The sequence below is a fragment of the Mandrillus leucophaeus genome, unplaced genomic scaffold (genome assembly GCF_000951045.1).
Source record: "Mandrillus leucophaeus isolate KB7577 unplaced genomic scaffold, Mleu.le_1.0 Scaffold252, whole genome shotgun sequence".
NCBI lineage: Eukaryota > Metazoa > Chordata > Mammalia > Primates > Cercopithecidae > Mandrillus > Mandrillus leucophaeus.
This window is the reverse complement of record NW_012102610.1, coordinates 543,652-561,385: the sequence shown is the minus strand read 5'-3', so window position 1 is coordinate 561,385 and position 17,734 is coordinate 543,652. Positions and strand designations below refer to the sequence as shown.

Here is a 17,734-nt window from a genome sequence, read left to right as displayed (position 1 = left end):
ATCTCGGCTCACTGCAAGCTCTGCCTCCCGGGTTCATGCCATTCTCCTGCCTCAGCCTCCTGAGTAGCTGGGAGTACAGGCGCCCGCCACCACACCTGGCCAATTTTTTGTATTTTTAGTAGAGACGGGGTTTCACCGTGTTAGCCAGGATGATCTTGTTCTCCTGACCTTGTGATCTGCCCGCCTGGCCCTCCCAAAGTGCTGGGATTAAAGGCATGAGCCACTGCGCCCGGCCTGTGTTTGGCTATGTTTAGAGAGACAAATACTCACCATGTTACAACCAGCTACAGTATTCAGTACACTGAGGGCCATAGAGGTTTGTAGCCTAAGTGCAACAGGCTATACTGTTTAGCCAGGGTGTGTAGTAGGCTGTACCATCTTGCTTTGTGTAAGTACACTTTATGACGTTTGCATGATAACAAGTTGGCTAACAACACATTTCTCAGAAGATATCCCTGCCGTTAAGTGATGCTTGACTGTGTATAATACATAAGATATGGTATTGTATGCCTGGGCGCTTTGACCCAGTTTAATATTTTCAAGATTAATCCAGGTTGTAGCATGTGTCACTACTTCATTCCTTTCTGAGTAACATGTCATTGTATGGATATGCCACATTATTCATTCATCAGTTATGGACATTGGGTTATCAGAATTACTTTTGAGTAAAACTGATGCTTGAAGAAGTGTCAGCAATGGTCAGGCGCAGGGGCCCATGCCTGTAATCCAAGCATTTTGGGAGGCCAACGCGGGAGGATCACTTGAGCCCAGGAGTCAAGACCAGCTTGGGCAACACTGCAAGACCCTGTATCTACCAAAAAAAAAAAAAAAAAAAAATGTGGTGTGGTGGCACATGCCTGTGGTCCCAGCTACTGGGAGGTGGGAGGATCACTTGAGCCCAGGAGGTTAAGGCTGCAGTGAGCTATGACTGCATCACTGCACTCCAGTCTCCAGGGGAAAAAAAAAAAAAAGTGTAAGCATGTTTGTACTGTGGCCTCACTTTCAGGTAAGCAGTGATGTGAACCAGGCTGAACAGCACAGCATCTGTCCCTGTGTGTAACACTCCTTGGAGCCAGACCTTCAGTGGCTTTACTTCTTAGCTGTAGTTTAAAACCGCTTTCTACCCATGCCCCTCAAACTTATTTTTAATAATTTCTTTTCCCTTCACAGCTATTTGCATGCAAAGAACATCATCCACAGAGACATGAAATCCAACAGTATCCTTTGGTTGTTGAGTTCATTTGACTGCTCAGTTCTAAATTTAGGGAAACAGAAGAGAGCCTTTTTATCACAAGTGGCTGTTGGTGCCAGGGGATATCTTTTTAAGGAAAGAAGAAGAGGACAGGAAAACAGAAAAGTCAGAAAATTAGTAGGCTTGGCCTGCCCCTCAACAGCTTATGCCTCACCTGGGCTGATGAGAGCGATGTTTAGGTTAGGTTCCTTTCTATCTCAGCAAAAGTGATTTGGAGAGATTTCGGTAAACTTGAAATAGGTATAATTTTATCACACTATTAGTAAATTTAACCTGAGGGGGATTGGGCTTTTGTCTTATGTTTATTTCTAGTTTGTGGCCAGTGTGTGTATGTGTATCTACTTGTTATGTGGATAGTAAGTAGCTACAAGCCAGATGTTGAAAGATTTCCAAAATCACTATTTAAAATAGTCTTTCTTGACGAGGCGTGATGGCTCACACCTATAATCCCAGCACTTAGGGAGGCTGAGGCAGGTGGATCACTTGAGGCTAGGAGTTTGAGACCAGCCTGGCCAATGTGGCGAAACCCCGTCTCTTAAATTTAAAAATTAGCTGGGTGTGGTGGCACGTGCTTGTAATCCCAGCTACTCAGGAGGCTGAGGCATGAGAATCACTTGAACCTGGGAGGCAGAGGTTGCAGTGAGCTGAGATCATGCCACTGCACTCTAGCCTTGGGGACAGAGCAAGGCTGTGTCTCAAAAAAATAAATAAAATGATCTTTCTTAAAGGTACGTAAGTGGGTTCCTCAGAAGTCACTGTTACAAGAGGAGAGGGGTTGTTTTTATAGAAGAGTAAATGAAGAAAGGTATTTTTAATGCTGTAAGGCATGAAATTTAACAAATTTGAATCTGCCACCCTCCACTAGCCTTTCCTTGTGAAAGAAAGATAGCATTACAACCCACTTTTCTTCTTGAGCAGTGAGAGAGGCATGATAGTTGTGTTGGATTATGGGACATGGCCTGTTTTAGGTACATGTCTGAGGTGTGGAACACCTTTCAATGGTGGGCTTTTTAGCAGCCAAACATTATACCATGAAAGCAGACATCACAGATTTAAGGTGTGAATTCCTGGGCACCAACAGATCACAAGTTACTTTGTATGTGTTTTTTTTTTTCTGTTTTTAAATTTTTTTTCCCCTCACAAGTTAGACTTAAACTGTATGACTTCTTTACCCAGAAGCGAGCTGACTTCGGTTCTCATTTTGAAGTCACCAAGTGGTACCAATTCTAGTGAGGAATTTCTTATGACAACATTGAACACTCAGTAAGGGATTTGCTATTTTGTTAACCACTCAAGTTTCAGATGGTGATTTGAGGGTGGAATACAGGCAGAAACGACTGTAAGCTGTCAGCAGGCCATGCTTGGCCCTCTGGGGAGCACTGGAGTGTGGCCTCTGCTCATCGTGTTAGGGTTTCAAGCACCTGTATTATGTGGAAAGGTCACAAGGCCAGGGACCCAGCACCTAGACGTGCAAATGGGGAGAAGCAGCAGAGAAGAAATGCTGGCTTGCTTTTGGCTTGGGCCAAATAATCTGGCACATTGACCAATCCCTGCCTGTCTTCTGGAAGAAGGGGCATTTCAAAAGCACTTTAAAGAACTTCAGAAACCTTAGGAAATTCAGTGCAGAGGCTGTGACAGAGGGAAGGTGGAGAGATTACCATGTTATAAAGAACTTTGGGATGTTTTTCAAAATTAACTTGACCATTCTTTTGAAACCAGAGTCCTTAACAAGCATTGAGATATATTTCTCCATGAAGGCCTAACAGTGAAAATCGGAGATTTTGGTTTGGCAACAGTAAAGTCACGCTGGAGTGGTTCTCAGCAGGTTGAACAACCTACTGGCTCTGTCCTGTGGATGGTGAGAATCTGGGCTCCCACCAGCAGTCTCTGGTACAGGGCAAAGGGAATGCCCTGGGGATTTATGTGCAAACTTTTAAAGCGTTTCTGTACATTTCCCCAAAATCCACATGACCCCTAGTGACAGCCAGCCTCAGGGCAATTGTAGATTTTCTTGAGGAAGCTGTTGATTAGAACCACTGTGAAGCTTAGTGTGGAGAGGAGATAATAAACTGGGTGATAGAAGTGCTGGGTGTTGGTCCTTTAAAGACAAGGATTCCTGAGCTGTTTTACCCAGTGCCTGAGTTGGAGTCCTTTAGGGGAAAAACTATGTGGGGACTGAAGAATGGACTCATTCAAAACTAATGAAAGGGACAGCCTGGGTCCTAGATGTCTGTAAGGTCTGTCATATGGTGATAAATGCACTTTTGTCATATGGTGATAAATATAGGCCCCAGAGGTGATCCGAATGCAGGATAACAACCCATTCAGTTTCCAGTCGGATGTCTACTCCTATGGCATCGTATTGTATGAGCTGATGACGGGGGAACTTCCTTACTCTCACATCAACAACCGAGATCAGGTGAGTCTGTGCTGGTGCTAAAAGTCCTAACGCGTGGGAGCCCTTGGGCCTCTCCCAGCCTAGGCAGCTAGAGGGTTAGGACTTGATATTTTCTGTAGTTCATTTACCCCCCATTCGCTCAGCTGTTTTCTTTCCCTTAGATCATCTTCATGGTGGGCCGAGGGTATGCCTCCCCAGATCTTAGTAAGCTATATAAGAACTGCCCCAAAGCAATGAAGAGGCTGGTAGCTGACTGTGTGAAGAAAGTAAAGGAAGAGAGGCCTCTTTTTCCCCAGGTAAGGCTCAGGGCTGCTAGAATGGTGATTAAAGCATGGATTGGTTCTTAAAGATGGCAATGTAAGGTGGGAGTATTTTGTTTTGTTTTATAGGGAGGGGACCCAGATCCTCTACAAGATGGTTGGGGGCAGGGTACAGCCTGTGTCTTTGAGACAGCTAATGAGAGCATTCTGGGGCTTTGTTTCAGATCCTGTCTTCCATTGAGCTGCTCCAACACTCTCTACCGAAGATCAACCGGAGCGCTTCCGAGCCATCCTTGCATCGGGCAGCCCACACTGAGGATATCAATGCTTGCACGCTGACCACGTCCCCGAGGCTGCCTGTCTTCTAGTTGACTTTGCACCTGCCCTCAGGCTGCCAGGGGAGGAAGAGAAGCCAGCAGGCACCACTTTTCTGCTCCCTTTCTCCAGAGGCAGAACACATGTTTTCAGAGAAGCTGCTGCTAAGGACCTTCTAGACTGCTCACAGGGCCTTAACTTCATGTTGCCTTCTTTTCTATTCCTTTGGGCCCTGGGAGAAGGAAGCCATTTGCAGTGCTGGTGCATCCTGCTCCCTCCCCGCATCCCCCATGCTCAAGGCCCAGCCTTCTCTAGATGCGCAAGTGGATGTTGATGGTAGTACAAACAGCAGGGGCCCAGCCCAGCTGTTGGCTACATGAGTATTTTGAGGAAGTAAGGTAGCAGGCAGTCCAGCCCTGATGTGGAGACACATGGGATTTTGGAAATTGGCTTCTGGAGGAATGCATGTCACAGGTGAGACTTTCTTCAGAGAGTGGTGCAGCGCCAGACGTTTTGCACATAAGGCACCAAACAGCCCAGGACTGCCGAGACTGGCCGCCCGAAGGAGCCTGCTTTGGTACTATGGAACTTTTCTTAGGGGACACATCCTCCTTTCATAGCTTCTAAGGTGTCCAGTGCATTGGGATGGTTTTCCAGGCAAGGCACTCAGCCAGTCCCCATCTCGGCCCTCAGGGAGCAGTCTTCCATCATGCTGAATTTTGTCTTCCAGGAGCTGCCCCTATGGGGCGGGGCCGCAGGGCCAGCCTTGTTTCTCTAACAGCCTTGTTTCTCTAGTCACATCATGTGTATACAAGGAAGCCAGGAATACAGGTTTTCTTGATGATTTGGGTTTTAATTTTGTTTTTATTGCACCTGACAAAATACAGTTATCTGATGGTCCCTCAATTTTATGTTATTTTAATAAAATAAATTAAATTTAGGTGTAATGGCTGTTACCTCCTTTTAAAGTAATTCTGAGCTCACAATTTGAACGTCCCATTTGTTCACCCTCTTCAGGAGCAGAATTCAAGAACAGGAAATGTGCCCAGAGCCTAGGCTGGGAATGAATTTGTAATTTAACCTTTGTACTCTTTGTAACCCTCTACTGAAGAAGAATTAAGTATAAAAATTAAGCAGAAAGTATTCTAAACTCAGCTAATAGGTTAAGTAATGCGTTCTATAAAATATTTGGTAGCTACAGCTTAAAAAAAAAAAAAAAAAACAGATAAATTCCAGCTTGGAACAAGCCAGTGCTAGTTCACAAGGTTGTGCTCACCCTTCAATTAAAATGACTACAAGACTTGCCATCAGCTCTCTTCAGGACCACTGCTGGGTCAGAATCAGAAACCTTGGGTGCCATGACATTTTTACAAAATTTCACATCAAAGCCAGGTTTTGCAGATAATAGACTGCTTGAGTGAGTACGAACCACACATTATGTAAGTGCACGTATATTTTGAGTTCTCAATACAATTACCCTGATGGGCATGAACCCACAGGTGAGAGCAGAGGTTTGGTTCCCCTGGAGGGCCCTGGCTGGAGGCCCCAGCACCAACCAGACAGGAGGGCCAGACTGCTACCCAGTACTGTACCTCCTGTTCCTTCAAGAGCCTCCCTAAGGGAGAAAAAGATTTATACTTCCACTTTGTTTGCTGCACATGTGGCAACAAGATTGCTACCCTGATTTGGGACACTTGCGAGAACTCGAAAAAAATGACCACCCTTAAAGCCCTAGAAAAAAGTTGTATGTTAACAGCTATGCTGCGCTCACTCTGCATTGTGTATTCTTGAAAGCTCTGTATAAAGCAAAATTTTGACCACACACTAAATACACTAGAGAAATACACTATAGAGGAGTCCTTTTATAGGGTTGAAGAATCCTTTGGTAAGAAAAATATGCTGCATTAGGGACAGCGGCAAGTTTACTATTTCTGGGAAAGAAAAGATCAAAGATAAGAGCCAAGTTTGTTTTTTAAAGCAGTCAATCCAAACAAACAGTCTGGGTGGTTAGTTGTTACCCCTGAGGGGCTTGAGGTGTAACTATATCAGCTATAAAAATAGTAATTCCATACACTTATTAGGTTACTTTATATCCTTCACTCTTCCCCATGGCTGTAATAATGGAGAGTGAATGAGACTAAGGCTAAGCCCAACTCCACTCAAATCCAAGCCACACACCACCTTGGCTACAGTACAGGGAAGCTCTGCATACCCTGGCTTGGGAAAGTTTTGGCCGATGGAGCCCAAGATGCAGGGCAACCATCTACTCTTTAGGGTTCTGATGACTCCACTCCAGAAAGGTGCATGAAGAGGTCCCCGAGCTCTGTCATGTCGACATCTTCATTGTTGGGGACATGCCGGCTTTCTCGGTTCTCGATGAAATCCCAGAGCCGCACTGAATTAAAGAACTGCAAAAACAGCCAGTGGACATGCCTGGTTACTGCCAAGAGCAACAGGAAGGCTACGTTGCTTGATCTTTCTTTTGCCTACCCCATTTCTCTGCCAGGAACAGTACCTGGAAATGCCCACAGCTGCTAAGTGTCCCCAACTAGAGATGGCTAAAGTCCTTACCCTCACAGTGCCTTGAGAACTGAGCTGTTTCCGAGGTTTTTCAGGCTCTGCTAGCCGCCCATCAGGGTAAGCATGGCGATAAAGACATTTGCTTCCAAATGGGCAGGTCCCCTTGCCTTGCTCAAAGTATTTACAGGCTTTTTTCCTGAAAAGCAGAAAGAAAAAGTCAAGTGGCTGGTGGGAAAATGTGGGGTCCAGATTGGGCCACTGCCTTCCTCTATCCTTACCCTTACGGCAGAGGTAGGTCAGCCTCACATTCTAGGTGGGGCAACTTAGGCTGGGAGAGGTTGAGTAATTTGTGTCAGGTCTCACACAGCTGGGATTCTGATTTCCAAGCAGAATAGAAAGCATCCCTACTTACCTGTAGCCTTGCAAAGGATATGAACCTGCCTGGGGACTCGCTGTGTGGAGACTGCAGTGCCTCACAGGCCCTCCGGCAGCTCCAGAGCACCTCCTGGGTCACCACAGAGCTAAGCCAGGCCTGGTCACTCCTCTGGGCACTAAGGTCTGAAGCTGGGCCACTTGTCTCTGCTCAAAGTTCCCTAGGTACTCCACCAAGCCAAGTCTCCCATTCCTCCTGGCTGCAGTGCTGTCAAGGTGACTACAGGGAAAGCAGAGGGTTTTAGCAACTGCCTAAAACCATAGGTCTCCTTCCAGTTTTCCTGTCTTCACCCTCAGCACCAGGGCTTCTTCACGCCTTATGTGCTTTGGACCCCTTCTCTGAACAGTGTTTTTCAATGCATAAAACGCCTAGGTCTAGAGCCTACAGTTACTTACCAAACAGTTCAAAATGTTTTCCCTCTCTCTTAATTCTACCATTTTCCCCACAGACCTCTATGTTAAGAACCCTGCCCGAGGAAACTCAATCAAATGAATTCCCATTTTGCTCAAATGAACTCTGGTTTATCCAATCATAAAGGACCCCAAACTGAAGTGAAAAAAAGATACCCAAGAATCCAGAGGGCCATCTCGGAGAACAGAGGAAGGGGGAAAGTCACAGAAATAAAGCCAAACAACAGAAAGGGCATGCTGCTGCCAGGGGCAGCTGGGGTGTGTGTGACAGCGGGAGACAAGAACGGGGAAAGGGGGCTCCTGAATCCAGTGGTTTTCTGTCTTGTCAGATGGGATGGCCACAGGCCAGTGGTGAAGTTCTCTGAGGACGGCTTCAGAGCAGCATAAAGAAAAGCTCCCTGGCCAGGTGTGGTGGCTCACACCTGTAATTTCAGCACTTTGGGAGGCCAAGGTGGGTGGATCACTTGAGGTCAGGAGTTCGAGACCAGCCTGGCCAACATGGCGAAACCCTATCTCTACTAAAAATCCAAAAATTAGCTGGGCGTGGTGGCGGGCACCTGTAATCCCAGCTACTCAGGAGGCTGAGGCAGGAGAATTGCTTGAACCCAGGAGGTGGAGGCTGCAGTGAGCCGAGATCGTGCCACTGCACTCCAGCCTGGGAGACAGAGTGAGACTTCGTCGGGGGGAGGCGGGAAGCTCCCTTGCCAGCTGATCTGATCTGAGCACAAGTGGCTGCAGAGCAGGTGTGTGGACCGCACATCCTCTAGGCCCCTACTTGCCTGGGGTTCTGAGCAGACTTCAAATGACCGCGAGCAGTTTGCTCTCACCAGAGCCTGCTGGACAACTCCAGGGCATCCTAGCACACTGGCTATGAACTCCATCAGGTCAAACACATTATGTGCTGGTTCCGTACTCTCACAAGAATATTACTCTTTTTCCTCCCCCAGGCTTATCTGGTCACCAAGGCCAAAAGCCTCCAGTTCACTCTGACTCACTCTGTGTTCTCGGCTCTCACACCCAACTGTGTTCATTCTATTTACAAATCACTTCCCAATCTCCCCTTCCTTTGGGTTCCTAAACTGTGGAAGCCTCTGTGGCCTGCCTACCAGGGCCACTTCCTCACTGGCCTCCCTCCCACTCCACCAGTTTCCACCTTGTTCAGAGTACCACAGAGGAGCTTCCCAACCTTTTTTTTTCTTTAAAGAGATGAGGTCTCCCTATGTCTCCCCTGGCTGGTCTCGAACCCCTGCCCTCCTCAGCCTCCCAAAGTGCTGGGATTACAGGCGTGAGCCACTGCACCTGGCCCCAACCTGTTCTTAAAGACCATGGTCACACTGGGATTCAAGTGTTGCTTAGATTCCAGTCTGTGTGTAGGTCCCACCACATCCTTCTACACACCTGCTTCAATGTCAGGAGCCATTCCCAGTGTCCCCCAGACACAAAACCGACACCCTTCTGTGCCCATGTCCTTTCGTCACTTTCCCTGCACAGGTGCTTCCTGCTTCACTGTTCAGGTTCGCACGCTGCTTCCCCTGACAGCCCCTGGTGGATCCAAGTGCTTTCTCTGTTGTGACTTATGGTCCCTCATGAAGAACTGGTCACTAGCAAACCTGTATCATAATTGCCCTTTTGCAGTTTCCCATGAAGTTGTCTTACTTGGCTGGGCACAGTGGCTCACACCTATAATCCTAGCACTTTGGGAGGCTGAGATGGGTGGATCATCTGAAGTCAGGAGTTCAAGACCAGCCTTGGCAACATGGTGAAACCCCATCCCTACTAAAAAAAATACAAAAATTAGCTGGGTGTGGTGGCACACACCTGTAATCCCAGCTACTTGGGAGGCTGAGGCAGAAGAATCACTTGAACCCTGGAGGTGGAGGTTGCAGTGAGCTGAGATCATGCCATTGCACTCCAGCCTGGGTGAAAGGGTGAGACTCAAAAAAAAAAGAAATTATCTTACTAATCTCTACATCTCCCAGTGGTGCTTAGCTGGAAGGTGCCTGACCCACAGTGAGTACTCAGTAAATGTCTGAGTAAGGACATCTACTCAGTCATCAAAGGAAAGCAAACAAGGAAAGATCCAAATAGCAGTAACAATTTCCAGACTGCTTTTCAGCGGAGCCCCCTTCTCAGGCCGGGGCCCTTTTCTACAGGCGGGGGCCCTCTGCTTGCCACGCCTGCCCTCTTGTGGACACACAGGAAGATTGTATGAGGAAAAAATGGTAAAAAAAAAAAAAAAAAAAAAAAATCAAGCTTTAGTAAACTGATACGCAACATAAAGGAACCATAAAAAAGTTAATGTATGGTTTCACTTTTAGTATGACAAGTAAACTTCTACCATACCCAACCCTCCTGCAGACAAGTCTTAACACAAATATTTCAAAAAGACCTGAAGGCACTGGAGAATGAACAAATGCAGTTAGATTCTTTGGAGGAGTAAACGCAAAGAAGAATAGCAATGGCAAAGGCTGTTACCTTTAAAAAGGTAGCTTTTGTGGCTCACTTCTGTAATCCCAGCGCTTTGGGAGGCCGAGGCAGGCAGATTGCCTGAGCTCCAGAGTTCGAGACCAGCCTGGGCAACATGGTGAAACCCTGTCTCTACTAAAATACAAAAATTAGCCAGGTGTGGCAGCATGCGCCTGTAGTCTCACCTTCTCAGGAGGCTGAGGCAGAAGTGCTTGAACCCGGAAGGCGGAGGTGGCAGTGAGCTGAGAGCCATGCACTCCAGCCTGGGCTACAGAGCAAGACTCCGTCTCCAAAAAAAAAAAAAAGAAAGAAGTAGCTTTTATCCTGGAGCAGGCCAAAATCACAACCACTCGAGGTGACTAAAACTCCAAGGGGAAATCCAATCTTTCTGGCCTGAAGAACTAAAAGACGAGAGTTCAAGGTAATCGCAGCCATTGGAAAGTGAGGAAACAATCCCACAAAGTAAGAGGCCTGTGAAAGAGTGCTCAAAGGCTGTGTATAAACTCTGCCCAAATCTGACTAACTCCTGAACCACACAGGAGTGCGACAAACTCAGCCACGAATGCAAAACCAGAACTGAGATCTCAACTGCTGCCTGGGTTTGAGTTCAAACAATTTACCTACCTGTTAAAAACATCAACACTTGGCCGGGCGCAGTGGCTCATGCCTGTAATCCCAGCACTTTGGGAGGCCGAGGTGGGCGGATCACCTGAGGTCAGGAGTTCACGACCAGCTAGGCTAACATGGTGAAACCCCATTTCTACTAAAAGTACAAAAAATTAGCCAGGCGCAGTGGCGCATGCCTGTAATCCCTGCTACTCAGGAGGCTGAGGCAGCAGAATCGCTTGAACCCAGGAGGCAGAGGATGCAGTGAGCCGAGATTACACCACTGCACTCCAGCTTGGGCAAGAAGAGTGAAACTCCGTCTCAAAAAAAAAAAAAAATCAACACTTTACAGATAAACTGTAACAGAATCCTAAGTCTCTCTACAACGTAATATTTACAATGTCAAGGATAAAATCTAAAATTATTAGATATATGAAGAATCAGGAAAATGTGATCCATTCTTAAAAGACAACAGAGGTCAACTTCAAGATGACAAGGATTTCAAAGTAGCTACTACAACTATGCTCAAAGAGATGAAAAGAAAACAAAGGTTGAAAAAGAATGAACATCCCCAGAGATCTATGGACAATATAAAAAAATCTACCATAAATGGAAGTAGAGTCCCAGCAGGAAAAGAAAAAACAAGGTAGAAAAAAAGTTAATGAAACAACAGCTAAAATTTCCCTAATCTTGGGGAGTGACATAAACGTACAGAAAAACTACTCCTCAGCAAAATGTCAACATGCTGACAACCAGGATAAAGAGGAAAACTTGAGGCTGGGCACGGTGGCTCATGTCTGTAATCCCAGCACTTTGGGAGGCTGAGGCAGGAGGATCACTTGAGTCTAGGAGTTCAAGACCAGCCTGGGCTACATGGCGAAACCTTGTCTCTACCAAAAAAAAAAAAAAAGAAAAAAAATTAGCTGGGCATGGTGGCGCACAGTACTGGCGATCCCAGCTACTCAAGAGGCTCCTGCTTGAGTCCAGGAGGCTGAGGCTAGAGTGAGCTGAGAGTGCACCACTGCACTCCAGTTTGGGCAACAGACTGAGACCCTATCTCACCGAAAAAAAAACAAAAACAAAAAAACACCAAAACTAAACAGGTCGACATCACCATGTCCTTGCTCATTGCTGCATCCCAGAGCCCAGCATGGTGCCCGAGAGAAGGAAGAGAGGAAGAGGCCCCTAAGACCACACTCCTGGGAGGGAGAACAAGGACACAGGCTGACAGCAGAGCCAGGCAGGCAGCAAGGGCACGTCGAAACTCAAAGCACTTACCCCATCCCCTGTTTGAAGGCTTCAATCAACTCGTTCTTTTTATTCTGATCTTCCACCCAATACACACTTGGAATTACAAACTCTGATATCACACGGCATTCTGGACAAGACCTGAAATAAGGATTAGATTACTAAGGGAGAAGTCATGTTATGAAGCCTGGGCACACTCTCTGCTACACCTCTTGCTCAACTGCCTGACCACTACAGGCACTTCCTTCACCAGAAATTCCAAAAGATGAAATCACAATCATCCAAGAACCTTATTTACTATTTAAAAAATAGGGTTTCCCAATGAGAACATATGGACACATGTGGGGAACATCACACACTGGGGCCTGTCGGTGCAGGGGCAAGGGGAGGGAGAGCATCAGCACAAATAGCTAATGCATGTGGGGCTGAAAACCTAGGTGACAGGTTGAGAGGTGCAGAAAACCACCTTGGCACATGGATACCCATGTAACAAAGCTACACATTCTGCACATGTATCCCAGAACTTAAGGCAAAAAAAATACATATCTATATATAGGGTTTCCTTAACAAAAAAGACAGATGAAATAAGAACCCTCATACATGGCTGGTGAGAATGTAAAATGGTGCAGAGAATGCAAAATTTGAACAGTCTGGCAGATTCTCCAACAGTTTAATGTAGTGTTATTATACCATAAAACCTAGCAATTCCACGCCTAGGTGTATACCCAAGAGAAATGAAAACACATGTCCACCCAAAACTGTGTTCACAAATGTTGACAGCAGCATTATTCATAATAGTTACAAAGTGAAAACAGCCCAGATGTCCACCAGCTGAGGAATGGATAAGGGAAATGTGCTGTGTCCATACAATGGAACGTATTCCGCCAGGAGAAGGGGTCTCTGGCACATGCTACGGTCAGGATGAACTCTGACAACACCATGCTCAGTGAAAGAGGCCAGGCACAAAAGGCCGCATATTCTGACTCCATTTATAAGCAGTGTCCAGAATAGGCAACTCTGTAGAGACAGCAGATGAGTGGTGAACTAAATTGTGTGCTTTTATCTCAATAAAGCAGTTGTTTTACCACACGATTTTAGACAAGTTACTTGACCCCCTGACCTCAGGCCTGTTTCCTAATCTGTAACTGAGGAGGGTCTTTGCGGGAATGGGATGAGCAGATAGATGTGAAGAGTTCTGAACAGTAGAACGCGTGCAGTAACCTCTCCACACGCCAGCTTTTCCCCTGTCCTGCTGGAGAATTTGAGACTCCTGTTGGCCACATTGAGCACATCTCATGTGCCAGGCATCATGCAGAATGTTTTACATGCATTATTCCACTTCATCCTCAAATAACCCTATTTTCGTTTTTGGTGGGGGAAAAAAACGAAGCTCAAAACGATTCACAGGCAACTGGGCTAAAGGCAGGTAGTACTGGATTTCAAACACAAGGCTAGGAGACGAAAACAGGCCACTGCCATGGAACAGCTTTTTACACAGATCATCTTTGCTGAGTTCCTCCCCAACACCCAGAACGCTTGGTAGGAATTGTTGCCCATCTTTTATAAGAACAGGCACTTGGGCTCAGGAAGAGTAAATGACTTGCTGAAGTTCATGCAGCCAGGGGCCAGAACTCACCAGTTACTCTGCACTAAGACACCCCTGGAGGGTAACGGAGGGCTTAAAAGTGGATGGAATAAAGTCTCAAATCAAACATTCTCCTAGTTCCTACAGCTAAGACCCCTGGCTGTACTTACTTAATGATTGGGTTTTCAAACTGTTTGGCACACCGCCACTGCCGGATGCAGGACAAGCAGTACGTGTGATTGCAGTTGGAGAGAATCCCAAATCTCCTCTCGGAAGCAGAGGCCTTCTCCAGGATCACTTCCATGCAGATACTGCACACTTTGTCCTGGCTTGCCTGGAAGGCAAAGGCCTTTTCCATCTCGTGTTCGAATGTCAACATGCAGATCTGAAGCACAGACAGGAAGGAAGGCTTCGGTTGTTGGCCACTGAGGAGTGGCAGGAGCCCTAGGAGTAGCTGCAGCCACACTGCCAGTGCTGAGATCAGGAAGGAACACTGACAGCGACTGCTGTGAGCAAGGCCCAGCCTCCCCCAAGTCAGGACACTGACATCTCCCTCAGACCACACAAAGGACTTCAAACCATCACTGGTCCAGCCCCTTGCTTTCCTAGGAGGTGACGTGGTCACCACTCATTTAGAGCTGAGAACACGGAGATCCGAAAAGGTTAAACTGCAGTGGAGTCAGAGTCCATAAGGACTGCGACCCTAGTCCCCCAGCTCCTCTGGGCACTGTTTCCCCCGACTCTGAGCCATGTCTACATCAGAGGTGCTGACTCGTCCTTACCATAAGCCTTGAGGCTAGCAACCTAGTCATATGTAAGCACCACCACCTCTCCCCAAGAAAACGATTCAATGAATTCATTCATTCATTAGGCATGCCCTGAATTCCTTCTATGTGCTGGCATTTGAGGAAGTGCAAAGAGTGAGAAGACCTACGCCCGGCCCTTGTGAGCTCAGTGTGTCCAGATCTGAGACAAGCCAACGTTCACCGCAGAGACCTCACACACTTGCATAAAGACAGTTCTAATCCTCTGCTTCCCTGGAAGACAATGGAGAGTGTCTCCTTGTCCATTACCACATGGAGTCAGTACTAGCTTACCCCTTGATTATCTAGGAATACACTGTCCATTTAAACATGCCTTAGGCCGGATGCGGTGGCTCACACCTGTAATCCCGTTACTCTGGGAGGCCATGATAGGAGGACTGCTTGATCTCAGAAGTTCAAGACCAGCCTGAGCAACATAGCAAGACCTCATCTCTGTGAAAAATAAAATAATTTTTTATTTTTTTGAGATGGAGTCTCGCTCTGTCTCCCAGGCTGGAGTGCAGCGGAGCTCACTGCAAGCTCCGCCTCCCGGGTTCACGCCATTCTCCTGCCTCAGCCTCCCAAGTAGCTGGGACTATAGGCGTCCACCACCACACCTGGTTAATTTTTTGTATTTTTAGTAGAGATGGGGTTTCACCGTATTAGCCAGGATGGTCTTGATCTCCTGACCTCGTGATCCACCCGCCTCGGCCTCCCAAAGTGCTGGGATTACAGGCGTGAGCCACTGTGCCCAGCCAAAATAAAATAAAATTTTAAAAGTTAGCCAAGCCACCACACCTGGCATTTTTAAATTTTTTTATTATTTTTATTTTTTGAGACAGGGTCTCACTCTGTTGCCCAGACTGGAGTGCAGTAGCACAGTCTTGGCTCACTGCAACCTCTGCTTCCCAGGCTCAGGCGATCCTCCCACCTCAGCCCCGCCAAGTAGCTGGGACTACAGGTGTGTGCCACCACACCTGGCTAATGTTTGTTTGTTTGTTTGTTTGTTTAATTTATTTTGTGGAGACGGGGATCTCACCATGTTGCCCAGGCTGGTCTCAAACTCCTGGGCTCAAGTGATCTGCATGCCTTGGCCTGCCAAAGTGCTGGGATTACAGGTGTGAGTCATCATGACTGGCCCTCCCCTGCCTCTTATCCAGCTTCGTACGCTCTGCATCATGCATAGGGACTAGCATAAGGCAAAGCCTCCCAAAACACTGCAGACATTAATGACTTTAAAAGGCCCTTCCAATAAGTGGCTCCTCAGATTCTATGATTTGGGCTCAAATCTTCCAAAACTTGGCCTAGCTGGATCCCAACCATGAGGAAGTGTGAACCCAGGGAGGGAGGACGCTATATGTGCGTGTGACAGAGACATACACACATACAACATACCATGGTCCTGAGCTAGATCTGTTCTTTGAACTTAGCATGATTTTGTTTCAGATACCACTTCTTTTTCTCTTTATTCTGAGTAATCAAATATTGGCAAAATAGGCCGGGCATGGTGGCTCATGCCTGTAATCCAAGCACTTTGGGAGGCTGAGGCAGGTGGACCACTTGAGGTCAGGAGTTCGAGACCAGCTTGGCCAATATGGTGAAACCCCTTCTTTCCTAAAAATATAAAAGTAGCCGAGCGTGGTGGTGAGTGCCTGTAATCCCAGCTACTCGGCGGGGCTGAGCCAGGAGGATCACCTGAGCCGGGGAAGCAGAGGTTGCAGTGAGCCGAGATTGCACCACTGTACTCCAGGCTGGGTGACAGGGAGACTCTGTTTCAAAAAAAAAAAAATGGCAAAATGACTGCAGGAAAAAGAATCTCAAAATAGGATGTAAATATACCAGATACATAACATAGGTATATTACTGGCAGGGGGATGCCTGTGGAAACACCAACAATTCTGTCACTTAGTATGTTTCGGATTTCTTTTTTTGAGTGTGTATGGATGGCCTTCAGTGTCCTGTTCAGTACGTTTCAGATTTCTTAACATTGAGTTCATGCAAAGGTTTGTGACTTTACCTTTTCGTGAGCCTTCCTCTGCTCTGGGTCGAAGGGGTGCAAGACTCGCAGCCTACAGATTTCACACACCTCCCCATGCAGGTAGACACAGGCATCCCCAAACCGGCACTCCCCAGCAGCTGCGTAGGGGCACAGCTGCTGCTCGTTGCTGTAGGAGCTGCTGGCCTCCACGTCATCAAGGCCACTCCTGATGGCCTCCAGGTAGGAATGCGGCTTCATCTCGGGGCTGGGTTGGGGGTCGCTGCAGCTGCCTGGATTACTCACCATGCTCGGCTGAGTCTTTCCTTCAGCCATGCCAGACAGATCTGAATACAACACACGGCACACACACATGAAAATGGCCCCATTTTTCTGATATGCCATTAACCAAAGCCTAACATATTAAGCTACTCTGACCTAAGAATTCCACCCTTGAGAACATATGGCGAAAAAACAGACCGAAGGGGAAAAATAAAAGGAATAGTATAAAATGTTCATAGTGACATTACTTATAATTACTTAAAAAAACAAAAAACAAAAATGGCCAGACAGGGAAATAAGCAAAACAATAGGATACACTTATACAAAAGAACACTAAAGCTGCTGTTTAAAATGGCAAATATGGAAATGTTAACACATGGACCAGTTAACACTAAAACAAACAAAAAAAGTGAGATCACTAGAACACAGTGTTTCCTTCATACCAGCAAAGTTACCAATCATTTTAAGTGAACTAGAATAGATGTCTACAGCAAATCTGTGGGTCCTGAGGCCAGCGTAAACTGTCCCATGGTGAACCCTTCTCACGCCAGGAGCTGCTGCCTTCCCACTGCACACCGAGCTTGTTTAGAGGTCACGTATTCTCACAGGACTACTCATTTGCTGAGGATGGAATCTGCCTACCTCATGGTACCCAATTCCAAGAACTAGAAATCTCTTCACCTGGTGAGGACCAGCCAATAAAAACAACTTTTACGGCCGGGCGCAGTGGCTCTTGCCTGTAATCCCAGCACTTTGGGAGGCCGAGGCGGGTGGATTATGAGATCAGGAGTTCGAGACCAGCCTGACCAACATAGTGAAACCCTGTCTCTACTAAAAATACAAAAATTAGCTGGGCATGGTGGTGGGCACCTGTAATCCCAGCTACTCGGAAGGCTGAGGCAGGAGAATCCCTTGAACCTGGGAGGCGGAGATTATGCCACTGCACTGCAGCCTAGGCGACAGAGTGAGACTCCGTCTCAAAAAAACAAAACACACAAAAAAACAAACAAAAAAACTTTTACAATTTGTAGCTTTCTTCCTCATCAAACCCCGTTTTAAGGCACAGACCATGTCCCAAACCCTAGTGTGCTATTCTGTTCCCAAAGGTGCAATCTAAAATGTCAAACACTGTCAGCATAAAAACTAAGACCATTCACTGGCCTAAAAGTCAAACAGTGAAA

General features: G+C 46.8%; 2 protein-coding genes across 5 annotated transcripts in view; one reads left to right on the top strand and one right to left on the bottom strand.

The window, feature by feature from the left end:
- Nucleotides 1-5,165, top strand: part of RAF1 (Raf-1 proto-oncogene, serine/threonine kinase) — a 116,046-nt gene extending 110,881 nt beyond the window's left edge. For both annotated transcript variants that reach the window (XM_011983597.1, XM_011983596.1), the window contains 5 exons: nucleotides 1,171-1,217; nucleotides 2,992-3,110; nucleotides 3,540-3,671; nucleotides 3,812-3,946; nucleotides 4,135-5,165. In XM_011983597.1, coding sequence (XP_011838987.1) covers nucleotides 1,171-1,217; nucleotides 2,992-3,110; nucleotides 3,540-3,671; nucleotides 3,812-3,946; nucleotides 4,135-4,278 — 577 coding nt within the window. In that variant the 3' untranslated portion in view covers nucleotides 4,279-5,165. The remainder of the gene's footprint in view (nucleotides 1-1,170; nucleotides 1,218-2,991; nucleotides 3,111-3,539; nucleotides 3,672-3,811; nucleotides 3,947-4,134) is intronic.
- MKRN2 (makorin ring finger protein 2) overlaps nucleotides 5,058-17,734 on the bottom strand; it is a 27,934-nt gene continuing 15,257 nt past the window's right edge. For 2 of the 3 annotated variants that reach the window (XM_011983600.1, XM_011983598.1), the window contains 5 exons: nucleotides 16,314-16,618; nucleotides 13,664-13,878; nucleotides 11,939-12,049; nucleotides 6,797-6,941; nucleotides 5,063-6,633 (listed from right to left, as the gene is read on the bottom strand). In XM_011983600.1, the coding sequence (XP_011838990.1) occupies nucleotides 6,496-6,633; nucleotides 6,797-6,941; nucleotides 11,939-12,049; nucleotides 13,664-13,878; nucleotides 16,314-16,618 (914 nt within the window). In that variant the 3' untranslated portion in view covers nucleotides 5,063-6,495. Of the gene's footprint in view, nucleotides 6,634-6,796; nucleotides 6,942-11,938; nucleotides 12,050-13,663; nucleotides 13,879-16,313; nucleotides 16,619-17,734 lie in introns of all 3 variants that reach the window. The other variant, XM_011983599.1, reaches the window with a different exon arrangement.